The sequence below is a fragment of the Drosophila subpulchrella genome, unplaced genomic scaffold (genome assembly GCF_014743375.2).
Source record: "Drosophila subpulchrella strain 33 F10 #4 breed RU33 unplaced genomic scaffold, RU_Dsub_v1.1 Primary Assembly Seq354, whole genome shotgun sequence".
Lineage (NCBI taxonomy): Eukaryota > Metazoa > Arthropoda > Insecta > Diptera > Drosophilidae > Drosophila > Drosophila subpulchrella.
In genome coordinates, this window is record NW_023665577.1 from 3,948,074 (window position 1) to 3,974,837 (window position 26,764).

The 26,764-nt window shown below is 41.9% G+C and overlaps 4 protein-coding genes across 7 annotated transcripts in view; 2 read left to right on the plus strand and 2 right to left on the minus strand.

Moving 5' to 3' along the window:
• LOC119559861 overlaps positions 1-20,286 on the minus strand; it is a 49,601-nt gene extending 29,315 nt beyond the window's left edge. For 2 of the 3 annotated variants that reach the window (XM_037872968.1, XM_037872967.1), the window contains exons 1-2: positions 19,710-20,285; positions 13,374-14,327 (exon numbers count right to left, since the gene is read on the minus strand). In XM_037872968.1, the coding sequence (XP_037728896.1) occupies positions 13,374-13,775 (402 nt within the window). In that variant the 5' untranslated portion in view covers positions 13,776-14,327; positions 19,710-20,285. Of the gene's footprint in view, positions 1-13,373; positions 14,328-19,709 lie in introns of all 3 variants that reach the window. The other variant, XM_037872969.1, reaches the window with a different exon arrangement.
• A 959-nt stretch (positions 20,287-21,245) lies between these two features.
• LOC119560873 (39S ribosomal protein L55, mitochondrial) lies at positions 21,246-21,744 on the minus strand. The gene is made up of 2 exons (XM_037874547.1): positions 21,480-21,744; positions 21,246-21,422 (listed from the first exon to the last, which is right to left on the minus strand). Exons 1-2 carry the CDS (start codon positions 21,654-21,656, stop codon positions 21,276-21,278), a joined length of 324 nt encoding a protein of 107 aa, XP_037730475.1. The 5' UTR covers positions 21,657-21,744; the 3' UTR covers positions 21,246-21,275.
• On the plus strand, positions 21,737-22,891 carry LOC119560871 (ATP synthase subunit d, mitochondrial). 2 transcript variants are annotated; one of them, XM_037874545.1, is made up of 2 exons: positions 21,737-21,851; positions 22,232-22,891. In XM_037874545.1, exon 2 carries the CDS (start codon positions 22,244-22,246, stop codon positions 22,778-22,780), a length of 537 nt encoding a protein of 178 aa, XP_037730473.1. In that variant the 5' UTR covers positions 21,737-21,851; positions 22,232-22,243; the 3' UTR covers positions 22,781-22,891. The 2 variants fall into 2 exon arrangements, with proteins under 2 accessions (XP_037730473.1, XP_037730472.1); XM_037874544.1 differs by having other exon boundaries at positions 21,832-21,900.
• Positions 22,892-23,845: 954 nt separating this feature from the next.
• Positions 23,846-26,764, plus strand: part of LOC119559847 (serine-rich adhesin for platelets) — a 39,763-nt gene continuing 36,844 nt past the window's right edge. Inside the window, exon 1 of the mRNA XM_037872951.1 lies at positions 23,846-24,547. The gene's annotated coding sequence lies outside the window, so the exon portion shown is untranslated. The remainder of the gene's footprint in view (positions 24,548-26,764) is intronic.

Below are 26,764 nucleotides of genomic sequence, written 5' to 3' on the forward strand. Positions count from 1 at the left end.
AATTCATGTTCAGGTAGTGTTACGATTGTATATTAAATGTTTAAATACGGTTCAAAATCATTTTTAGGAATGTGTTAGGTGATAAGCAACAAATTTTCAAACATTTTCTAGGTTTCAAGACCACCTTTAATTTAACATCCGAACGATATAACGCTCCCTAAGGTATTTTATAAATTGTTATACAAGTCAAACAATTCTAGGATCCTAACTCAAAGGTGTCGTATACACCAATTATTGATTAGGTCATAATTCGATTGAATTTCACATAGTTATCTCAGTGATAAATGCATTTTTCTCAGTATACAAGATCCCACCCCACAACTTGTTGCTGCCTGCGCCCTTCATTAATCGTGGACCTGGTTGGGGAACACAACTCTGTGCGGTGATGGCATTTGATGTGATCCTGAGCCTGCGGGCTGACTGGCCTGACTCCCCTGGGTGAGCGCACAGGTTTTTGGTTGTGATTCTGTTTGTTTGACTGGGATTTGATTATGCACCAGCCAGTGTTTGGAGGAAGTGGCTCTTTGTACCATTCCCATTCCGATTCCCATTCCCATTCCCATTTCCATTCCCTGGCTGCATCTGCGCAAAAGCGTCGAGTGCAACTTGTCATTGTTTATCTGCTGTGGCAGTGCCAAACGATAGCTCGTTGTGCTTCTGATTCCGATTCTGCTTCCGCTGGATGGGAGAACTGGTGATGTTCCTGCTGCAGCAGCTGCATACAATGCGACTTGGTTGTGCCATTTTCATTTCCATTTCCATTTTCTTTGCCTGCCCAAATGTGCGCAACAGCGGCTTATCTCAAGGGGGGAAGGGTTGGGTTTGGAAACTCGGGGTTCCATGTCTTGCCATTCACCACTGCTTCGATTTAGGGTTTCCTTGCCACTGGAGGCGGCCATAGAAGTGCCCGCGTCCAGTGTTCTCTGCTGCTGCTAATTAAAAGAGCCTGCCAGAGACTAGATACAGATACATGCGGGATCCAATGGAAAGATCGTACACAGGAAAAAATAAAACTTTATTAGATCTAACATTTTACAAAGATTTTGTGCCCACAACATATAAATATCAATAGATACTTCTTGAATCTTACTAATTTAAACATCATTAACAGTATTAAGATACTCACAAATTACATAAAATATTTGCCATAAGAAAATCTAATGTTATTTTATCATGAAATCCTTAAAAAATGCCATTTAGTTTACTTCATTTTGGGATGCTTGGAATATTTTTTTTAGAGATCTCCAATTCGGACTAACCTCAGTTTGGATCTTTGAACTTATATTTGACCAATTTCCCTGTACTTCTAGTCTCTTTTTTCCACAGTGTGGGTTAGTAAGTGATATCAAAGAGAGGCATCACCCAAGACAAAGACAAAACACGAACTGCAACTGCAACTGCAACTGCTGCAACATCAGCACCAGCAACATGGGGCATCCATCGCCTCGCATCGCCAAGGGGCAGTGCTTGGGTGGCAGCCTGTTAAATGCATTTGCTGCCCTGACCCCTATTGTGACTATCAGGCCATTTGGCGGAAATTTAAATTTAATTAGAGCTCTGCTTCTGCCTCGGTCCAAGTCCGAGAACGGGAACGGGAAACTCGAACTCGTACTCATATCGGTTAGTTAAGGCGGTCCGTAGGGTCTTTGATGACTCTCAATTGAGGAATTGAACAAAGGAATGGAATATATTAGAAGACTTCGATAATATTTATGATATACTCGAAAACGGCAACGGATGCGTGGGAATGAGCAGCCAGAATGTTATAAACACACATTGTTGCTGTACGAATTTTCTTTATGTCTCATTATTTCTGTTTAAAGGGGGACATAAGAGATGTTCTTTTATGATGAAGAAAGATACTATCTATCTATAATGGGGGTGTGCGCATTACAGCTGTCATTTTACTATTGTCGAATAGTTTATTTGCATACTTATACCCGTTGTTTCGTTTTGTTTCATTCAATTTGCGCCATATCCCGCTCATGAATCGCTGCTGGTGGGATGACGCAGTTCCACATACCGGCAATAAATATATATTTATCTATGGCCAGACAATCGGAAAAAGAGAGCCCCGAAAAGTACGCACTTGAGTCACTAAAAATATTTATTTGGTGATTGCGAGAAAAGGGAGAAAGGGTTGAGGAACATATCTATATGGATGGGTCTGAAGGGGAGCAGCACTTCGAAGAAGGAAATTTTCAATTTCAAAATTGTCTGACACTCAGACAATTGAGTTATGACAGCTGCGTTGAGTGTTTAGTTCTATTAAAGTGCCTGCCCTGATGCTCCAACTTGATATGGGATACCTCCTAGATCCATAGATATAGATACATTTGGTGATTTTCCGAAACCTTGCCTGAGTTTCACCCGTTTGGAGAGTTGGGTCAATCAATTTGCCTCAACAAATTTGCAGCACAAATAGAAACGCTTCGATATTTAACCAAATGGACAATTGTCACGCCAATTTGAGACGCCAAAGTCTCCTTTGATATTTTTCCCATTCAATCCCCGATTTGTTTGTTTTATGCCGCGGGCCGAAACCAAACTGACCATGAAACAAACAGCCAGACCCGATCGGCTAGTTCAATAGCAAACAAAAAAAAAATTCGAAAATATGTCTCCGACTTCTCCATGCCACGCTTGACCGCTTCGAAGGGTATATTTAGTTCAAGTGATTTGTAGAAATGCCGGCGATTTTATTTACATTTAGTTGATGGATAGCTTTGGCTCGTTGGCCCCTGGATAAACCATAATTAATTACGATCGGGGGACAGTCGATCGATTGTCGACTGCCTTTGACTTTGGCTCCGAATTCGGAAAACGTCCGATATTATCTCGACTTCGTCTCATTTTTTGGATATCTTTTGGGCATTTTTTCAACTTCAACTGTCAGGGATAGTTTTTCAAACAAATGCGCATATAGTTTTCCCCTCGATCGGTTCGGCTGGGTTCTGTTGTGGTTGCGTTTTTCACTGGAAATCATTGGGGGAGAGTGCTTTCTTTTTGAGCGATGCCTGGTTACAAAGGCGCCCCACGAGTTCAATGACACGGTCAGCAGCCAAGATCGTTTGTAATTCCCCATGGGAAGGGGGTATGCCATTGTGTGTATATTGGGCAGGGGGTGGAGGGTCTTCCAGCATAAAGCCCCTTTATCCTGGGATGCGGTCTAGGGCATTTTACTGGGCTTTTGTAATTCGATTCTCGTTTTTTTTTTTTGCAGCATTGTGCTTGCAATTCATGGATTTTCATTGTTTGCACTTCCAGATGTTTAAGACCGAAAATGTCGTTAATTGACTGCCTTAACTTCCCACTCCCACTCGTAGTGGCAATTAGATGACTTAACGCTCACGTGGCCAAATAGCTGTTTGCGATATTACGAGTGCTAATTGAAATTATTCCGATATTAACCCACCTTGCGCAAAGTTTTCCTTTTGGCTTAATGGTTTGTTTACACCCAGAAAAGATAAGTAAATTTGTGCCTGTTTTGCTGTTTACGATGGGGGATGGGGAATGTGGAGTGAGAACAATAAAGTAAGCCACAATCTATATATAAAGCGCAATTTATGGATATGTACTGCTTAAATATACCCTCCCTACAATGCTTTTTATTTGCATAGCCGATAAATAAGGCCCCCAGACTGACTGACACATCGGAATCGGACTGACAAAGCCAAGGAGCACAGGCCATAACGAATGCAGCATCTTCAGGGCCTCTGGAAAGGTGGAGATTAAGTTAATTACAATTTCGCGGTGCTCTGGCAAAGTCAGGCTGGCAACTTGCAACATGCAACTTGCAACATTGTAGCGTTTGCCACCGAATACTTTGTTGTGAACTTGAACGTTGGGCCAGTGTGGGAACGCCTATGCCTTCGATGGCTATATATTGGATATATATATTCGTTGACCAACTTTTGAAGACAATACCATTCGTAGGTCGTCGACGCCTGGCACCCACGTAGCAAAACAAAACAAAAAGCGAAACTAAATCGTGATTTATGATGATTATATTTGAATTGCTCATTGTATCTCACACTCCGGCATCTCGGATTCGGCCAAACATTTGGCTTTAACGAACGATTTTTATTTTTTTGTTTTATCTCATTGCAAATAAATAAAAATCAAAATTGGAACTCGCTGCTGGTGCCCTGACCATGACCATGTTGCAGCTGTTGCAAATGCAGTTTTCCAGCGAACCGCGATAGAAGATCTGCTCTGCGGAGGGAAAAGCTAGCCCCCAAAAAAAGGGAACTCGACTGCATTTTCACTTTGGCTCTCCCTTCGGGGCCAAGACCCGTCGACGTAGTCGTCTCAGTGCATTGGGTCTGTAGGGCGCCGGGAAAGTTAATTAATTTTCCAGCGAAAGTTGCCTTAATTAATGCACCTCATAGACTGCATTTCGGGGGCACCTAAACTCACCAACCATAAAACCTTTATCGACGGCCAGCAACCCCTTAAAGTTCGTATTACCAAAGTCCTGGCGTTTGCTTTTTTGCCGGCAGCGTTTTAAATTACAGTTTCACTTTTTAATTAGACCCCGCCCGGGCCAGACGTCTATGCAAAGCCCATGAAAAGGCACAACCAGCAAAAAATAAATAAAAAGCACATAGCACAACAAACTCTTCGGGTATTGAAGTCACAGACCTGTGAGTGTTGGTCAGTTGCGAAAAATGTTGCGAGGGCTTGGCCAGGAAAAGGAGGCGGGGCCCTTTCAGAGGGTAAAATACAATAAATAGAGTCTCACTAGCTTGTACTGGAAAAAATCCTCAGGAGATCATAGAATTTCCAAGGTATCAATGATTGCTCTAGACTATTCTTAAAGTCAATATTGATGATGAGGATGTATTTTGAAAAGCCCTAAACGATGATATTTCTCTCTTCAAAATGAGATTGTAAAATAGAAAGTTAATTATAACTTAAGAGGAGCATTCTTTAAATAGAAATTACTCTAATTTAAAAATGTATTTCCTCAGTGTAAAAGCCAGCGACGAACTAAGTCATTTGCAGACCTGGCCGAGGGATTCGAATAGGGCACGCCATTCAGCTCGGCTCAGATCGGTTTGGCTCGCTCTGGTCGGGGTTCCTGGTTTAATAGCTTCGCTCTTGGCATTGAAATATTTATCATGTCGTGCTAATATTGCCCAGAACCTCGAGGACTGGACACGCTCGATTGGACAGTTGGATAGGGCGCAGCTCTTGCAAGAGCTGGCCAAAGTCAGCCAGGTCGGATAGTCGGTTGGTTAGTCTTACTCGTCTATCTATGTATCCCAGATACCGAGTCCCTCCTCCTCTCTGGCTGCTTCTTGCGTTGCCTGTCATCATTGACACGCGAATTGCAAAAGTTAATTTAAGTAGTTTTGGCCAAAAGACGACAACACGGAGAGCCATCCAGGCAGCCAGCCAGCCACCAAACTGCAGTGCACTCCTTCGGGCCCTGAGCTTAAGCTTTTCCTTCGGCCCTAGCTTTAGTATTGGCTAGTCATGGGCAGATTTATATGGCCATTTGGCTAATGAATTGCGGCTAGCGGCGGACGAAGAAATAAGAGCTGATCCATGGGCGCCCATAAATCATGAGAACTCAACGTCGTTGCTGCTTTTACTACTTCGATTTCATTCCTGAGAAGCCAGATCATCGATGAGCTCGCCGTTTTTGTTTTGTTTAAATTTATTTTTTCAAGACATCAGCGGTTTTGTTTGTGCCCGCATTTGTTGCTATTTTCGAATGCCATTTGCTTGTTTTTGTTGGCCAGGCCATCTCGTCGCACGCCATGTGAATTATGTGGGAGTTTTGTTGGCCCTGCGCAAACATTTCAATTCCAACCGTCTGTAATTATTGCGCAAATGTGACAAGACAAACAGTTTGTTGAACACATGTTTGTGAGAAAGGCAAAACCCTGGGTAAAACAGAAGAAACTACGTAAACGGATCGCAAGGTCACAGCAATGAAACCCTTCAAAAAAAAAAGGTTTTATTTTCGGTGCTTTATGGGCGAAACAAAAATGCGGGCCCCAAAAGAAATGCCCAGAATATACATGGACTGAGTCATCGCCGTCAAAAGATCTTGCAAAATAGGAAATATATGTTAAAGATCGCGGTGCTAAACAAAGCGAGTCCCCACAAATTAAGGCAACGTCAAGCGGCGTGAAATGAAATGGCAGAAATAAAATAAAAAGACGAGACGAATCGCCGCTAAAGTTGAGCAAACGAAACAAACCCACACCTCATAAACAAAACGTATTACCCGAAAGTTCTCGGAGGATCTGTCCACCGTGCAAGTAGCACGGGCATTTATTACATTTTTGACTCAAAAAAAAAATCAACGTGAAATATTTGGCACACATTCAACTGAGAGAAGAGGCAAAAAACATTGGGGCACGCGACGTTTGGCGGGGGCCTGGCGTCCCGATCAATAAAAATAGCCAGTCGCAATCCGCGGCAAGACGTGGGCGATCATCATCATGATCATCAGCATCTGTATCTGAAACGAAAACATCATCATCGCCGGATGATGGCCCGATGGAATGCCATCTATGCCACAGTTAAGAGGCAAACAAAGTGCAAGGACGTCCCAAGGGGCCTGGACCCATCCCCACTCCCTTTCCATTCCCATCTCTACTCCCCTTGCTGGATATAAAAATATCTTCTTCTTGGTATCTTTAGCCTCTGCAGAGGTGAATGAATCCAAAAATATTTCTGCACGCAAGTTGTGCGCGTAATTGCACGTTGCTGCACCTCGCTCTCGGTTATGGGAGTCACTCGAGCCCCAGACCTGGAGTCAGAGTAGGAGCCAGATTGGGATCCAGGGATCCAGAGTCTGTGGGCTGCTCGACGGCAACTTCGGCTTAACCCACATACAGGCAAACCTCCCTTTGCACACACAGATACAAACACCACCGATGCATTCCTAGCGTTTTTTTATACATTTCTACTTGCTGATTGGCGGCATCCCCGTCGCAGTATCTAACTGGATCTAAATGGAGTTGTGGGCTTCAGTTCTTAGAACCAACTTAGGGCCACTACGTTCTCACTATGGAAAAATAAGGTATATGACAAGGAAAAATACACATTTTCTTTATATCACTATCCTATTCAAACTATCATTAAAAATTATTTTACAAATTTAAAAATTTTAGACAGTTACCTTGCCAAAGAAGTAAATTGCTTAGAAATTTCTTAAATGATTAAAAATTATTAAAGTTTGTGCTTTAAAAATTGTTGAAACAACATTTAAAAACAAAATTTAAAATTATTTTGTTTGTTATGTTTGGGACCAATGGGGGACCCTTGTATATCCGGTGATATTACGGAACTAGGCCCCTATATAACAATATGTAAACAATTAGCTGCCCTTGGTCTGGCCGTTTGGGCCTTGGATGTATTTTTAAAATTTTTTTACTCCTCTTACAGTCTTTAGTAAAAGATGTTATATTAAAGACATTTTAGCAATTATGTTCCAAAAAACCACGGCCATAAATATTTTTAAGAACTAAACTAGTTTACCCACTCGACTGAAACACCCGGCCAGACTTCAGACACAAATGTCGCATTTTATGGGCTGTAATATGAAAATCATGACCGGCATACAGTACTTTTCGCCGACTAGGCTCCTCAAAAATGCAGCAGCTCGTTAGACGCAATAGGGCCCGGACATTATTTCCCCGGGCGGATGACATATGGCAAAGTGGGGATCTGCTTTCCTCCCATCGCACATACAAATACCTGTGGTGGCGGCGCGTCTTATTAGAATTTATGATGGCCATCTTTTTTGCTTTCTTTGGCGCCGATTTCGTGGACTTTGGTTGACTTGCTTTGCTCGCTGACTTGGCTTGGCTCTGCCCAGCTGGCATTTACTCTTACTTTATTATTTATCATGCACTTTACGAAGCCCCCGAACAGCACACGTATATATTTGCATTTATAATTTCAAATTGTTTATGGCCAAGCGTGAAAATGGCTCACAAGACAACAAGAAAACGGCAAAACTGCAAACTACAAAATAAAAAATTCAAAAAAACAGCAACAAATCTTTTTCCTAATGCATGAAAATTTAATGTGCATGACGCATCCGACACACGCTGAAGGATTGAAAATATTTATAAATTATACAAGAGTGAGCTAATTGAATTCGATTATTCACAGCAAGCCCTTGGGGTGGATAAACCCGGGATTTGCATGAATTTTCCCACCCGCCGGAGCTGTTTTATAAAGATATAAATGTACAACACACAGCTGCGGTGGAAATCAAAGCACACAATAACAAAATTCGAAAATATTTAATGTTTGCACAACTAATGAACCTTCAATTGGATTAATTATAAACACATTTGGTTAATGTTTGAAGATATTTTTTTGACAAATTTTGGGTGGCCGTATCGCAATTAATGGGACAGCTGATCTAATTAATTACCTGTCCCTTTTGCTTTGGCACTATAAGCAATAATTGATTTTTCCGCTTATATGTAGATTGCATTGTGAAATTCTTTTGCGAAATACTACTGCAAAGACCAAGAGCATTCTATTTCGCATCAATAAATCTATTAATGAATGAATTGCTTCGCTGCCCACGAGGCTAAAGACAAAGCGCAAATATTTGCATATTTCAAAATAATATTTACGAGCTCGACTCCAATCAATTAACGCATTAACATGCTTTTATTATGTATCACATTCAAATTGGGCAAATCGGCGGTAGCCAGTGCGAAACTCGTTCTCGGCGCCATTACCAAAATAAGCGAAAAACACTCGAGTTTTCTACGTGGGCGATCCCAAAAAGTGAGTGAGTGAGCAGTGAGATTTGCGGATCGTTAAGTATTATAACTTAATTAGCTGCATAGCGATTTGCCGAGATGCTTAAAAGGAAATTAAATATTTTCGTTGCCCATTGTTAAGTGTTTACGGTAAATATTTAGCTGTATATTTCTGGCCCATTGCATAACTTGTTTTGTTTGCAATTTTGTATTTAAAGAGTGCAAAAACCATTTGGTTTTCTTTCCAAGGCTTTTGTTATTGAAATCGCTGTTTTTTTCGGCTTGCCTGATTAGTGCGTTAAGCACTTTTACTTTTTTTGCGGCCCAAAGACAATGCCTCTTGTTATGTAAATTGAATTTCAATTTCCCAATTTTATAGGCCTGAGGCTAAGACTTAGTCGTAGTTTTTTATTAATCAAGCGCAAGGGAGGATCCATTAAAATCGTAGAGAAATTAATTGGGGCGCATCAGGGTTCCTCGATGAGAAATAGAGGGAATATCTGTTGGAAATGTTCGTTTTTGTGTAAACATTTGCATGCACATCAAAAGTAACTGTAACCGAATGTTGGCCTGGCCGGCAAAAAGTAACAAACAACCAGCGGACAGGCAGCAGCAACAACAAAAGATCAAAATCATTTGAAAAATTGTTTGGCGAAATGGTAAGACCAAATCGAAGATGGAAAATGTGTGCAGCATGAGGGGAAATGGAGGGAAAAGCGAGTGGCCAGCGGAAGAAACAAACCATCCAACGAACCAACCACTCCCGGACCAATGCAGATGTTGCAGTTGCAGCAGTTGCTGATGTTGCTGTTGCAGTTTCTAAATGCCGCCGCGCACCAATTCACCGAGAGGCACACAGGCTGCAAAAGCTGCAACGAGAATGCAAAACTTTGCATAATTTATGGCAATCAATTTCGCGTGAACATCAACACGGTTGCAATGCAAAAAGATACAAAGCCCGGCACTGAAAGCTGAAAAAGATGGCCAAGAAAGAGCAAAAGAAAAAGAAATTGAGGCAACTGCAAGACTGCAAACTGCAAGCCATCCGTCTATCGAATGCCACTATCAACTTATTTAGTTCTACTTAAATGTTTACTTTCATCAATTCGCAACGATTGCCAGCGGTGCAATGTCAATTGGCCGCGGATTGGATTGGATTGTCTGATGTTGCTTTTTGGTCACAAAACTGTAGCTGGTCAAGAGACTCTCTAGTCGCCTCAACAGGATGCCCGCCATCTGAGATACATTCACTTTGCCAAAGACCGCTTGGTGGAACACTTTTAAAGAAAACTAAAAAACTAAAAAAAAAAAAAGCAAAACTCATGCAAAGACCAACTCTGGGGAGTACGATTTCGCCTGGCCCTAATCTAATTGCCATCGCCTAACCCAATTTCTCAGTTCTCCAATTGCAATTTAGAACTTTCACTGGCTGCAAAAAACCACCTTGGCAAGAAACCCACCCACCAAACAATTGTCTTGCACTTTCGAGAGGATGGTTTTGAGGTCTCCTGGCTCAAAATACATATCATTTTACATAATAAATCTAATGCCAAAGAGTGCCACGAACAAATTGCAGCTCGCTCGGCGATCCGATCCCCTTTGTCTTCGCTGACAGCTTGTAATTTGCTCATATGTATGTAGGGGCAGCAGGTGCCTGCCGCATTGTGTCTACTGTAGTTATCAAATAAATACTAAGCACTCTACTCAACTCAAATTTACTCTACTCTACTTCCATTCTGCTTGAGTGCCGTCTACACTAGCATTCGCACTATAGCCATAGCGTTATGCATTCACCGTTGCTTTTGGCCCACTTACCAACAACACTTACTTACAAAAAATGGAAAATAAGACAAAACTAACTGAAAAACTAAAAAAGAGAAACAAAAGTTAAACGAAAAACCAAGTTTTTCCTGATTTATGTCCGAACAAATTGTGTGTTGGCTTGGCGATTTCCTTATACGACATGACTTAAGTGAATTATGTTGTGATTTTGATTCACATTTTCAGCACTTGAGCCGTGACCAAATTGAAACGGTTCCCGTCTGATTAAAATCGGGAATATGCAGAGATTATTAATTTCTCCACTTGCGCACTTTCCCGGCTGATTAACCCCATCTGTGTGAGGTTAAAATCTGCCAACTTATATATCTTGCAGCTGAACCGCATCCATTTACAGTTGGCATCCGTTGCACGCAACAAGCAGATGGAAATAGATGGGAAATTGTGAAAGAGCTTTAATCAAAGTGGGAACATTTGATATCTTTCTCGCCGCTGCCTTGACACGCAATTGAAATGAGCAGCGGCAGCAGCCCCGCCGATCCAGGGCCAAAAATAAATCTCGAAGAGATTCTTCATTTCGAAATATCTTTGTGGGGAAATTGGGGCCAAAAGCGTGGCGGCCGTCGAGAAATGAAAATCCATGCGTGCACTTGACGCCGTTGAACCCACAAATTGATGGTGTCATTAGGCAGATATTGATTTGAATTTATTGGCAATTCAATTAACTGTAACCGAATGATCGGGGGCTGGCTTCAATTATTTTTCAGCAGTTTTTTATCGATAGAAGCAGAAGGAGTGAAGTGAAGTTCTGCTGCAGCCATTAATTGTGTGGCAGCTGGCGCATTACAATGCGGAAATGCAATCGAATCGAATGGATCCGAATGGAATAGAATCGAACGCACTTCACACGCAAATAAACAGGCCGTTGTTGGTTGGTTGGTTGGTCTGGAGTTTATCTTCGGGATGCACGGCAGCAATTTATTCCTCAACGAGGGGTGAAGAAAGTGAATAGTGAATAGGGAACTGAGAACTGAGAACCGAGAACTGCGAACTGGGAATGGCGAGCAGTTATGCAAATCAGCAGGTAGTCTCTCCCCGGAAAGGTAGAAAAACAGACCCACAGAGGTCGGTCATTCACCGCCACAAGTATCCATGAGATACGCGCAACTCGCATGCAATTGGCGGCATTAGAATATGCGCACATGAATAGATAGAAGGGATCCAAGGATCCTTGTGGCCGTTGTCGTTGTGTGGCTCCAATGAATGGCAGAGATTTCCATTTAACCGCAGCACATTGTGCACTTTCATTAGACAACTGAAATATAATTGCAAGTAAGGGTAGCGACCGTCAGGCCTTTGTTACTGGCTATGGTTGATGGGAAAGCTGGGGAAAATAATGGCAACAAATAACCGAATAATGCCCGTGAAACATAATAAACATACGAGCAAAGAAATGTGTAAATATCACTTAAAAACGAAAATGAAAGTGAAACCGTTTTCATTCATCTAAAAAATAGATGAGAAAGTTCAATACAACTGAAGAAAGAGTTGTCAATTCATTCAGAAAAGCTGCTGGGTGTCACATTGATTTCAGTTTTCATTTTTATATCTATTTCCATTTCCATTTCCCTTTGATTTGTGCACTTATCCATCTAGATGGCCGTGTACTTCGCGTCCCAATGTCACCGTTGATTGCATAATCATCTGACCATCACTAATTCCTACGTAATTGGAAAGCCATAATGTCAAAGACTCTGTGCCGGTTGGCAGGGCCTTCGTATGCATCGCATACATCATATACCTCATCACATGCACCACATCTGTTGCAACTTATTAATCTTTGGGGCCAACAACCGTTCCGAGCCGTAAGCGAAGTGCCCGAAAAAGCACCCCACACAAAGCGGATTACACTCTTAAGTGTTGGGCCGAAGCTGAAACTAAACGCTATTAATTTTTACACACGGTTTCACTGCAGCTCGAATGCGTTTTTCATGAGCTGTCCGCCTCGGAATTTTACAGCTCCCAGCTAAGCTGCAGTGGCAATGGGTTTGGATTTTTAAATCAACTCTGGTGTGGGGTCTGGTCTGGGCCATTGTTTTGCAATTTTGTTTCATTTTAGCCCAGAGAGAGCGGGAGGGGGATCATGCGGCGGCATGAGGATGATAATGAATGATGAGCCGAGCGAGCGAACGAGCTAGCGCCACAATACCTATTGAGTAATTACAAAAATTTTAAAGTTTAATTAAAATTGTGTAAATAATCGTATTTGTTAGGCTTTGTTACCGTTGGCGGGTGTTACTGTTGCGAAAACGAAAGTGCCATCAAATTATGATGCTCAATTGTGGGAACAACAGCTGTCTTTTGACGAGCTCACCGAATGCCACTCGAGAAATTTCAATAGCTCGACGTGACAGGGCGATATATGTATATCTGGATGGATCGTACGTAATTTCAGGGAGAAAAGTTATCAATATGATTTGATCACGTTTTTTTTCATACGCCTAAATATGTCGTATCTTCCTTTTCACTGATGAGAACGTTATCTTACATCTAGGAGTTCTTACGATCTTAAGCGCCGTATTTGGTGATATAAAGTTTTAAATCCATTGTTAAGCCTCTATATCTGTTTTTTATTGATTCATTGATTTATGGCCCCTTATAATCAAATATTCTTTTAAGCAACTGCTAACTTTAAGTTAATCTCGGCGAAGTGACACCCCCGAGAAAAACGCTGCCTCTTCTTAAAGGATGAAACATATCAATTATAAAACCCCTATTACTGCATCTTATTGATTCATTGTCTTGACAATTAGTGACTATTCTTCCATTTTTCGAAGTGACACTCACCTTGTAAACCTCCGAGAAAAATCCCGATCCAATTTTCTCCTTGACGAAGTCATCCACGGAATATAATGCTGAGACGGCGGTGCGCAGCGCCCTACACGAGCTGCCGGTGACCAGGCGATCCGATGAAATGGTCCGCGTCACCGGCGCCGGCGGCAGACCGTTCCCGATCCATCCGCCGTTGTGGAGCGGTTGATGTTTCACGGGAGCTTCTGCGATGGCGTCCCCATTTGATGTTCCCTTGAAAACTGCTGCTGATGTTGCGGTGGTGGTGCTGCACATACCCGCTGTGCTGGGCCAGACAAAGGGCGAGGCGGCGGCGGTCATCGAGGAGTCCACCTGGTCCACCGATAGTCCGCAGACCTCCGACGGCGGACCGGGCCCACTGTGCTGATTCAGGCTCATGTTTATCAGCTACGACGTATGATGCTGTCGTATCCGGATGTGTGTGTAAAGTTGGTTTGTTACTGGCGTTGGTTGACGACCTTGCCCTGCCTGCTTGTGGATGGGATGGGATGGGATGGGATGCGATCTCTCTCTGTGGTTCGAGTTGGATCTGTGTAGTTATGGTGGAGCCGATGCTGGAGCTCTTGACTACAACATGGTAGCGTCTATGATAACACAAAGATTGGCGGGTTAACGCGACGGTTAGTGAGAGACGGGCACGATTTGTTCTACGGATGCTATTTTTTGAGTGTTTGATTATGGAACGGAGCACAAAACATTTATCGGACCCATAGGTCCGAGCTTGACAACTTTCAAAATTTTGAAACAGTAAAAAAATTGTGAGAACTAACTATCATCGATCACTGTTGCTTGTTTCGTAATAGAAATTTGTGTACTTGGTTGCTTTAATGTATATTCTCGGTACTTGGAATGTATTGGATTGTTCTTCTTCGATATTCTTGGCACGTTGCAGTTGTGGAAGCTGCACTGGAAGCGCTCGCAGTTGGAAGTCTGAAAAATGGAAAAGCAAAAAATACAAGTTAATATAATTCAATCAATCTCGTCACTCTTATGAAATGTAAATAAATTCGTCTATATATTTAGGTATATATTTGTTCGAAAAACCAACAAAGCGGGGCGCGTGATCAACATTTCTGTGTTTATTCTTTTTTATGGGGTGCAAATTAAGATACTTCAAAGAATTCGCCTTATTTTCTGTTGTCACGCGCCGCTGAAAGTAATAACCAAGTGCCAGCAATAAATTCTGGAAAACAGGAACTCGAGATATTTACAAAGTATAAGGGGGCAGAGAAATCAAGACAAAGCAATTAATAAAACGAAAACGTTTAATACACTGAATTCAAAATTAGCAAAGATTAAGACAAGATTCTCAATCCGAAAATGATGACAAGAGGTTTTTTAAGAAAAACTATCAAACTTTTCATCAGATAAGAGTACCAAGAAATCGGTGCTCTATTTAAAACCCGAACTGTTTTATTTATGATTCCAGTTTCTGTGGATATTTTAAATTAGCAAATAGCGAAAAAGCATCGTAAACTAAAAAGAATGAATTAATCAACCCTGCCAGAATTTGCTAATAAATATTCAGGGTCAAAGTCGACTTCATTGGCGGAGTTTTGCTTATCAGCCGGACTTTTGCGGTGATAGCCACATACTACTAAATATACGTTTGTACAGGTTTTGTTGCACTTGATAACGGCGACTTTTCAAGTGCGATAAAACATTTTCACAAAACCAACAGACTTTTGCTTTTTTTGTTCCAGGCAAACAATGTAATTTAGCAGCAATTTGGTTATCATTTCGCTGACTTTTGTCGTCGTTTGTTTTCGTTGTCTCGCCGGGGGCTTGGGGTGCAAATGAGTTCAGTACATCAGCAAATAATTGAGATAAACACGATCACCGCCGGAACCTTGGCCTCGAGCTTGAAAACTAAGTCGCTTCGAGTGGGTTGAAGGAGGACATGGAACCCACGAGGGAGGTCGCTCAAGGGTTCCACAATCGGAAACACAACAGCACCACCACCACCACCCACCGCGAACCACTCGGATGGTTCCACTCTATAGATAAGTTTGGAAATGATATAACCAAATATTTTGCTGCTTTAATAATACCGGCGAACAACGGCAACAGGTTGGAATTTTTTGATTTGCCATTCCTTATCACGGAACCATATATATTCGGAGATAAGATACAGAGAAATAGCTGTCGGGCGACAATAAAAATTAAATCAGCCAGCACAAATTTGGCCCGTAAAGGATCATGCCAGTGGCCAAAAAGCGATCATGACAGATAACAGAAAAGAGCCAGCTCACAATTAAAACTATAACAAAATAATTACACCAAATTTCGACATAATGATAATGATAGTGGCAGGCACATAGCTCTCACTTTTCCGCTGGCCAAAGTCAAAATAAAACACAAATTACCAAGCACATTTTTGCACTCGGCAAACAAACGGGGAAGTTATGCGAATTGAGATTTGCTGTTTGCTATTTGGTCTTTGGTATTTGGTATTTTGTGTGTGTCTTTCCTACTTCTTTGCGAAATCTGTCCAAACAGCCAGTCGAAGTTAAAGCCGGCAGCAGGCCATAATTAGGGTCAATTGCGGCTAACCGCCGCCAATCGACGACAACGAAAGCTTTTGGCCAAATGAAGCGGCCGGGGAAAAAGTGCTACACTTCATTAGGCGCCATGACAAACGAAGAGCTGGTTGCAGCGGAAAACGTTGGGTTGTGGCTTTAACTTGGCTTTGACTTCGATATAATAGCAGCCTGCCCCACGATTACCTAAGGATCGGATTCGAACACGCCCCCAACGACAGTTGTCCAATTAGGGGCAGGTCTTTGTCAAATTATCTCGTTTGGAGCTATGAAATGAATACGTGTTATCTTCACAGTCAGTTGTGAAAGTTCCCATAAAACCTAATGAGTTGCAAAGTTAAATATTTTTGTAAAAAATAGTAAACATTAAACTTGGATATCTTGGCGAAGAGAGTGTATACACTGCCGATGAAGAGGGAAATTATCCATTCCGTGGCCCACAAAAATGAGTTTAGCACGCTCCGCAAACTAAGTCAAGGCCCCAAGCAACGATTTTTGGCTGCCGATGAAGAGGGGGGTACCCATTTTGGGTGAGCAAATCTATCGAGTCGAGAAAAACACTTTGGCGGCCCCTCTCTTATATACGACTCTTTCAATAGGGCCATGCATAAATTTTCACATCACGTTCCAAACTATTTATCTCGTGTGGAAAACCACAGGCAAAACATCAAAATATTTATGTTTTTATAGGAATGCCAGCCAAACAAAGGTCAGCTGTTGCCAAACATATGGAAAATAGATGATGAGCCCCACAACGGAATGCTGCAATCCGAAAAGTCAGCAGTTCCACGAAGATTAAATGCCCTAAGAGCAGGTAGCAGCTGAACTTAGTTACAAAATCTAAAAAGACGGGAAACAAGAAGTGCAATAAATTTTGAAAATATATCTTATGGTGTCGCAAGACCTCTTTAACTAAGAAATATATAGTCGAACTAGTTTTCGGGGAAACATAAAATTATAGAAACTAGACAGCAATTAAAAAAATTTTTTTGAAATATTTACTCTATTAATCATTCGTAATGAAGTCGATTTATAAAAATATTGGCTATTTGTGTTTTGCCAAATTATTTGCCGGAGAGAAACCGATGAAATTCATTTCAGCACACCACTTATCTCCATTAGATTTTGATGGCATTTAAGACATTCTCCGAATCGAATGTTAAACCGTTAACCGCCACAAGGTTCGAGTCAATAAACCGCTGCCGTCTGCGGTGACTCTGTTGCTGTGCGAGATCAAGTTGCATTTTTATGGGGCCAAGGGTCGTCGAGGCCACCACCACCACACCATCACCATCGTCATCATCATGACCATCGTCTTCATCATGGTATCTTCGCCTACGTAGGCGCGTGCCTGGAAAATTGTGTGCAATACACACTCCGTCGTTCCAGCTGAGCCATTAAAGAGGCATAAATCTTGGTTATGAAATTGGAAATGATTTGCTCTGCAGACACGTTCAAGTAGGGAGCACACAATGCATATAATGCTCCGAGAACTGATGCGTTCAGGAAGTATAGACCCCGAAAAAAGCGTTAATGAAAAGGAAAGTTGGTCAGCGGCACAAGAAAAAATGCCACTTCATGCCCACTGCCACCGCCGTGTTGTAGAAAGAAAAACAAAGAAGTAAAGACGGCGAAAAGAAGCCAAGGCAGCCAAAGAAGAAGAAATTTCTATAAACAAAGAGATGAGTAGCAAAGGCAGAGCAAAATTATCAAAGAACAACAAAAACGAAAAAAGAAGTGGAAAATGGGACATGGCACACTCTTGGGCCCACAGAAACAACAAAGACCGAATGAAATTCATGTCGTTGTCGCGCTCATAAATTCTTCTACGCCTATATATCGCTGGCTATCTGAAAGATACACCCACTCTGTCGGAAAAACTACCAACTCATTCAACCGGGGAGGTGCTGCCTGCATCCGCTCCATGCTTATTATACCTATTTCCAAATACAAAAAAAAGAATCTATGTAAATTTGTGTATTTTGAATAAATTCCAAGCCCATTGGAGGTGTGAGGCTTTATCGTACAATTCTGCTTTTTGTTAGACCCTAAAACAAGTGATTCACACACAACGAAATGGAAAGCGGGGAGAAATATACGAAGTCTACTTTAAAAATTCAAAGTCACAGGAATGTTCGACCGAAAGCATAAGATAAGCTTAATTAGCCAGCCAACAAATTTCACTTTCCTTCGGTACAGAACGGTCGTTTCTAAACTATTTCTGAATGTCCAACGATTACTGCGCCATTTAGGCATTTCCACTAATTGGCAGCCGTTTCGATTTCGGGGGGTGGGAACGAACTCACGTGCCGCCCATCGATCGGCAGAAAACTATCCGCCTTAAAAATAAAGTGAACTTTAGGATCGCAGAGACCCAACTAGAACGACAACAACAACATCGAAAGTGGGTTTATTTTCAGCCTCAAGTGCAAGTCCCATAAGAAGATCGAACAGAACAAAACAAAACACTTGATGAATGCAGCTGAAGGAGGTGCCAAAACCAAACAAAATCAGCAGAAGGGTGCGGAGAATGGTTCATTTTACTTTATTTCATTTATTTTCTTTTTTCCCCTCAATGCGGGCAGGGCACACACAAATGAAAACAAATTAGCTTAGGCAGCATTAACAGCCGGCTGCAAAGGGCGGAAGTACGGGGGAGTTTATTGTTAATTTCATAAACACCACGAAACACCACATCGGGGAAAAAAAACACCACAAATATGCAGCAGTAGCAACAGCCAACAACCACCAAACCGGCAAAATCCCAATAGGGCAGCTGCATTTTAGTGGGAAGCCCAAGTGGAGGATGCATTCGTATTGGGAGCTATAGTTTCTCGATCCGTAATAACACGACCGATGAACATCTGTCGCAGTTTTACGTGGAAAACTGTCTTTCCGCTGAATCGGAATCGGAAAAAAGGGAGAAACTGTGAGACGGTCAGGAAAAGAGCGAGAGATGGGAAAACACAAACATCGGAAACATCTTCTTCATAACTTGCAAATGTGTTTGTGTTATTTTTACATTTCCGCTGCTTACGAAAATATTTACGCTCCCCTTCGCTCCAGACCTTCCCCATTTCGGATTTCAAATTGAAAATTCCAGACGCTCGCACACACGCACGTTTCAGAGATGACCAAGATTTTGAGTACATCGTATGGTGACAACAGGTTCGATTAAAATGAGTATGTAAGTCTTTAAGAAATACCTTAAGGGTGTACTTGGGTTCTGAAAAAACGGATGAAAAATTTGATTTTAAAATTAGACCGTATGCTGCTCTAAACGGATGTGAATAAGCCATCACAAATGTATGTAAGTACTTTAAAAAAATGTTCTTATCAAAAAATATGTACATAACTGATTTTTTATAAGTGAGTAAGGGATATTAAAAAAAACATTTAAGATTAGGACTGACTTTTTTATCTGGAGCTTAAATGGACGTACGAAATATATTTAATATTCAAAAGAAACTAATTCTCAATAAATAAAAAGCTATGCATTTTCAGATACGAAAGTATCCATAGTTCAAACGTCCTAGAAACGAATACTTTTCCCTTACAACCTCATCTTCTAAGATGCAGCGAAAGCAGTGGGTGGAATCTTTTGGCAGGCAGTGTGCGAAAGCTAAGGTCAGGCCCCCATCTCTAGGTTGCTTCCGCACACAAATACTCACACACACCGATTCGGAAATGCCACCGATAACAGTTGTTGTAAGACCTAGCACATCCACTATATCCGGGCTTTAACCGATTCCTGCTAATACTATTTATTTACCCGTTTGGTTTTGGCGACTGCTCTCTCTCCCCCTTATTTGCTCTCTCCTTTTCCGTTCTTATTGCCGTGTGGCCATAATCCAATTATGTGTGTATGTGCCTGCTCTCTATTGCAATTGCAGTTATTCGCACTCGCCGCGGTATGCAACCCACACACTGCCACTCGCGCACTCACACGCACTCGCAGACATTCAGATGCGAACACCGAAAATCCTGAGCGTCAACAAAATAAATATAACTCTGCGGTTTAAAATAGGTTTTCACTCGATTCTGCGTTGGCTGTCGCTGGTCTCGTCTTGTTTATGTGCATTCGTTGTTGGCTGTGTTGTGTGTACTTGTTTTTTTGTTAGACGCGACTGTCCATTCAACACTTCCCCGCCGACGCAGGGCGACACTTGCTTGTTGTATACGATTCACTAGGGATATCAGTTGGTTATAATCCAGTCTGGAACGGAGCAAGACATGCAGGTTTTATTTATGTCTGCACTCGCGAAAAAGCGTCCACAAATTAAATGTTTTTCGGGAGCGACGCGCTGCAACGTCCAACTTTGTTTTCCGTCTCGTTTAGAGTGACCGTTGAATGATGCGGCCGACGGCCTAAAACCGTTGTGCGCATTGGTTAATGTGGCCAGGTTATGTGAGTCCGATTTGGCCAAATTATTTATTTGTCATAGCATTCAGAGACTGGAAAGGATTTCATCGCTAAAGCCCAGTATTCACATCGACGAGAACCGAGCGCTAACTATAGGAGAGTGCGAGAGGCAAATAGGCGGCCCTTGATTTCCGTCGAGTCCTTTTTTTACCGCGGTACTTAAATCACTTAAGGAAATACCAAAAATATACCAGAAGTCCTGAGTGAATTTCGTTGAACGGTGGTTACGCGCGCAAAGAACAAGAAATTCAAACTTTCGCTGTGGGTGCAGAAGCTGGGTCAAAAAAAATATGGAAGGAAAAAAACACAGAAAAAAGGACTGCAGAGGTCTGTGCAGATGTAGGAGGCGGAGGAAAGAGGATTCTAATAAAGAAAGTGTTGTTGGTGCAGAGCCAAGGGGCCTTCCAACGGCTCGGATCTCCTGCAACTGATCTCATTGTAAATTACGTAATGCTATGCTATTTTTTAGAAAATTACCAACCTCCAGCGTATGTCCTTATTGGCCAACTTTTGAACCAAAACATACATTATTTGTGCATTTGAAATCGCATACACCTCCCAAACTTGGCCAACATTGTTGCTTAAAAAATGGATATAGTCAAAGAATCGTATTTTTATCGGTAAAACTCAATTTGATCGCCATATCCCCTCGGATACGGCTTGCTTATGCCGATCAGCTGTTCGCTTCAGCGAACATTTAAGCAAGAATCCGCTTAAAGTTTCAACAGATGCTATTATGGAAGATGCAGAAACGCCCTCTGTCTGAACAGGGTATAAGATTCACAGTCTGGCGATTCGATTATTATGGTGCTCGATATGTTTTCTATCGATATTTAAGCCAAATTATTTAATATTAATTTAAACAAATTATATAACAGGTTTTTGTTTTTATGTTTATTTAACAATTAAATGCGACTACTTTTTCTTGATGTACTTCATGTACTTCTTGGCATTGAAGTTGTCCTCCACCTCCTCCATGATCTTGACCTTCTTGCGCGGCTTTCGGGCCTCCAGGCGAGATCTTCGCTCGGCATCGGTCAAAGTGGTCAGATCCAAGGGGAGCTTAGGGATGGTATACGTATATTAGACTTTATATTACATGTTGGCTACCTTTTTTACCTTGATAATCTTTCTTGGCTCGTGGTAGCGTATGTTTATCGTGGAACCATCGGGTTGAACAACTACAGTGGGATATAACCGGCAATAAACAGAGCGATGCAGTCTGGTTACAGCCGTTGTGGCGGAGGAAATGCAGCGTATTTGCTGCACCGCCTGCGGCAACTGTTTCAGCAGCATTTTAATTGATAATTCGAGTATTTACAATCTTTTTGCTAAATAAAACACACGAGTTGTTTTTCTTTTGTCAAACAGCTGATGGTGTGGCCTGTGACTGGAAGTGGTATTAATACCAGCAAATATGTTTTGCAGCCCTGGTATAGTTAAAGATTGCTTGGTATTTCCATCAGCTGTGGTCACACTCGTACTCAAAGTGTAAGTGTTGGTGCTGGGGCAGAAATTCTTATTTCTCGTTAAAAAATAAGTACGTTGCTTGAAAAGCTATTAAATAATAGAAAATCAAGGCGGTTTATTAGGCTAAAAAAGTGATTAACCTTCAGGCCTTGAAGAAAAGCAGAGAAAAGGGGTTTCTGCTCAGGGGTACTCAGTGAAACAACTGCGGTTGAGAAAAATTACATAATTTTTGCACGCATAATTTTCCGTGTGTTATGGATAGAGATTATATCAAAGAACCACTGATTGCCACTCAAACTAGACATCCAGACTAAACCAAGTTCAAGGGAAACCCCTAATCAGCCTTACTACTTTGCTCCACCAAAAACCTAACCTCATCCGATTTTGTTGTTGTCTTCCAGTTCTTGTGCAGAATGGCCGCCCGCCGCATCGCCCAATCCTCGATCAACTGGTCCGCTCTCGCCGAGCGTGTGCCCGCCAACCAGAAGAGCAGCTTCGGCGCCTTCAAGACCAAGTCGGACATCTACGTGCGCGCCGTCTTGGCCAACCCCGAGTGCCCGCCCCAGATCGATTGGGCCAACTACAAGAAGCTGATCCCGGTGGCCGGACTCGTCGACACCTTCCAGAAGCAGTACGATGCCCTGAAGGTGCCCTACCCCCAGGACAAGGTTTCGCCCCAGGTGGATGCCGAGATCAAGGCCTCCCAGAGCGAAATCGATGCCTACAAGAAGGCCTCCGAGCAGCGCATCCAGAACTATCAGAAGGAGATTGCCCATCTCAGGTCGCTGCTGCCCTACGACCAGATGACCATGGAGGACTACCGCGACGCATTCCCCGAGAACTCGCTCGACCCCATCAACAAGCCCACCTTCTGGCCCCACACGCCCGAGGAGCAGGTCGGTTACAAGTCCAAGGAGCAGCTGGATGCCGAGGCCCAGGGACACCATTAAGTACTCTCTGGGTGGAGGATACTGGCGCTTGGCAGTCGTTGGTCGTCTGTTGATTCGAAATGTAAACCACGTTGAAGTAAATTACCCAAATTAAATTCATTTCAAATGAAAGCTGTTGGGTTATTTCAGGATGCAGGTGGTTTCTTTTTTCACTATTATTTAGACTGGTAACTTAGCTTAAAAAAGACAACTGGATCCAAAAAAGAATAGTACAAATAAGAAGATTGGAAGACTGTCCGTGGAATTTGACGTCAAAGTTAATAAGCCAATTTTTTCATAATTCGAATGAAAACCGAATCTCAAAAGTACTTCGAAAAGGTAATGAGTATTTATCAATGCAAATACATACTTTTGAGATATATCAGAAAACCGTTCAAAATTCAGCACGATCCGCAACTGGGCCCTAAATTCCCGCACCTTTTGGGTGACCAAATGGCCTGGTTGAGATAATTGGCCTGGATGATGATATTGAAGTTTCAGTTGGGTCTGATCTTGTTCAGGGATCTGCCTATGGAGAAGTTGGAGCGCAGATTATCTATGGGCACTGAGTTGAGGACGTCATTAAGCGAATTCTATGGATTTCTTGAAGTCAAACATTTTTTCTTTTCCTACTTCAATGCAGTTTTTGAAAATAACTTCTAACTTCTACATGCAAAAGCGCCCTCAGGGGGTCGGTGGCGGAACTACCAAACATTTAAAAGTAACAAATCTTAATTTTTTACATTTATTTATCGCAGAACTCAACCGTGACTTGAGTCCCCACTGTCAGTGTATTTATCACGGAACTCAACCTCGGATTGAGTCCACGCTTTTTGGTATTTTTATCATAAAAAACAAGTCTGCATTTTATAAGAGTTTTTGGAGACTTCTTTTATAAGTTTTCACAGAACTCTACCTTGGTTGGAGTCCATACTTTGCAGTATATTTATTCTGGATTTTCACGATCAGTCCCATGGCTTAGTATATTTGTCAAACAGCCGTTGGTAATATTCAAAAGTGCACTCACAGCCACTCTGATCTCCTTCTCTTGAGAGAATCCAAGCAGTGCTCTCTTCGGGCTCCCGAAAATCCGTTAAAAAGCTTCAAGACGCCGCTCAAATCCCGTTTCCTCTTCTCCGCTCACCTGAGCGCACCTTTTGCAAAGCCGCAGCCGCAGCCACAGCGCGTCTTAACTTGTCTCGAAGTGCACAGAGTTTCAAATGCCGCACGTTCAGTCGCGAGCGAATCGAGTTGGAGTGCAAACGTCTCAAGCGGAATCTCAAGTTGTAGCGCTAAACGCAGCGATCGGAGTGTAGATATATGTATACATCTGTGTATCGCTGAAATACAAAGTTGAACCAAGTTGGAATTTGCCACCAGTCGAAAAACATCTCGAATCGAATTAATATCTATAATTTGCATAAGGCGCATCTAAAGACGCGCTCTGTCAGTTAACCCACTTTCTAAACGACCAAACCAAAAAAAAGAATAATACTGCGACCGATATTCAGCAACAACGAAACCAATTAACAAGCAAATAATGCCTGGCAAATACACCGAATAACGTGCAAGTGATTCATGGTTTTTTTCTTCCAAGTGAAGTGCCTAAGTAAATCGAAACATAGCTAACAACAAACAAAAAAGCTGACTGCAAAACGCACTGGAAGCGATAACGATACCTGGAACGCCCCCCACCAACGACTGTCAGTCAGTTGAAACCGCAACTGCAGCAGCAGCATCTACTGGGCCTGAAACAACAACAGCAAGTACGGATTGCAAACAGCCCGGGTAAGTTACACCATCGTACATCATCGCACAAAAACAACAAGATCTTCAATAATGGGGGTTCATAGCTCGCAGGGAGCCTTTTGCCTGTGCCTTTACCTTTCCTCGGTCTGCAAACGGGTTAACAAGCTGCGGCTAATACTTGCGATCAATGGGCCTGCAAAAGTGCAACAGCCAAAGCGAGTTAGAATGCATTTCTTGACGTTTCCAACTAAGCGATACCTTGAATTTCTTTGTATCGAACGTGAATGATCGTGTAACCTGAGCAGTAAATAAATATACATGCTTAACTGCAATTCCACAATTTTTAGTGTTCTTCAATTTGCCATATTACCTCTGAATATCATATCATAACTAAAAATCGTGTTATTTATTAGTGCAAAAATTTCAAAACCATTAATCTGACTTATGAATAATCCCAAAAACGTAAGATTTGTAATGGCTTGGTTGAAACAAAATGTTAATCCGATTAAAATAGAAAAAATCAAAAAATCATTACTCTACTCAAAAACCGATCAACATGACTCCCCCAAATGAAATTATCAACAAAAAAGATCTAAATCCAAATGATACTTCTCCAATTTAGGGGAGCTATTTATATAATATCCCCAAATATGGAATACCCTTGAAAGTGCGTGTACAGAGAACCATAATCGATTCCTCGGGGTCCTCCCGTTTAAGGGGCATGCATTCCATATTTCATAATCCGCTGCCTGGCAGCATAACTTTTAGCACCTTTGAGCACCTTCTCAGTTTCGCATTTCGCCAATGCAAAAACACACACACTCTCGACACTCGGGGGGGCTATAATTTCTTTGGATAATTATTACTCGTCTGGCATATTTTTTTTCGCTGGCATTGTAAAGCTGTTTTGACCGGCGCTGACTTTGTGAAATTTTTGAGTTAAAGCCACCAGTTTTTGTTGCTTTTTGTGCGCTCGTTTGCATAAACACCTAGCGGATAATTCGGAACGTATTTGACTTAATTTAAATAACTCAGCTTAGGAAATTTCTGCCAACTTTCCTTTGGGCAACGGAAATGTGCACAAAAACAAACACTTAATATTTATGTCATTCGATCTGCCCTTTACTTGTTTTTCGGCAATATTGCTATAAACGTGTTTGGTTTCAGTTATAAAATAAATACGAGTTGCCTGGGAAGTCTTAGGAATGTAAATCGGTAATTCGAGAGGCTTTAGGTAACGAAAGCTTTGACTGATCTGGTCTGGTAAGTGACAAAGCCTCTGGTTTATATGTATGACTCAAAGCAGCTATAGATCCCGTAGTGGAATTTACAAATGACTCAATGTTCTGCCAAGGGAAAGCATTTGGGTATTGAAATTTGTGGGTATTTCCGTTTTCTTTGATATTTTTAGAAAACATGATATATAAGGGATGGTTTCTTTTGGATCCAAAAACAATTTTGGTTATCTGCCATGGTGGTTTCTTTTGGATCCAAACAATTACGGTTATCAGCGATCGATTTTATTAAAGTAAATATTAATATTAAAATTGTAATTAATTTATTTTTAGTTTTTAAATCGATCTTGATTAACTTGTTTTTAATATTCTGATGACAAGGCAATTTAAGATTCTGGTAGTTATTATTAAATATTCCATTTAAAACTTATTTGAAATTAATGTTGAGTTTTTCTAAACACTGAAATGGGCTTTAGGTTTCTATATCTTGGCAGTTTTCTCCAAGCCCATTGGATGTGGTTTTCTTAATGGCCAGCACATGAGACCGTCCCATTTGCCCCTTTGGCAACTTCTGCTGGATGTTGTTTGTCTGTCCATTCGAGACGTAACTCATAACCAATTGCCATGAATGAAATTCGCATTTCATTACATGCCGTCGACGCCTGAATGCGGCGCAGTCGGTGGCCGGTTTGTGTGTGGTTTTCCACACCAAACGACAATAGCTACGCACGTTCGGCGAAAACAAAAAAGAAATTGTCAATAAAGTGCAAAAGGAGACGGCCCGGGGCTGGGCAAAAAAAAAAGAAAAAAAAAGACAGAAATTGCCACAGAGAAACGTGTTGCAGCGCCACGGGGCTTGGTGGCCCATCCCATCTGGGGACCCCATCCCATCCCATCTCGAAGCCGAATCCGAATCGAGTGCAATCGCGGCGCAAAGTGACCGCCTGTAAATTCGTATTAACTATCCGCTAGATACCTGCGTACTTTCACAAAAACTCGTTCGAACAAATGGCACAAATAT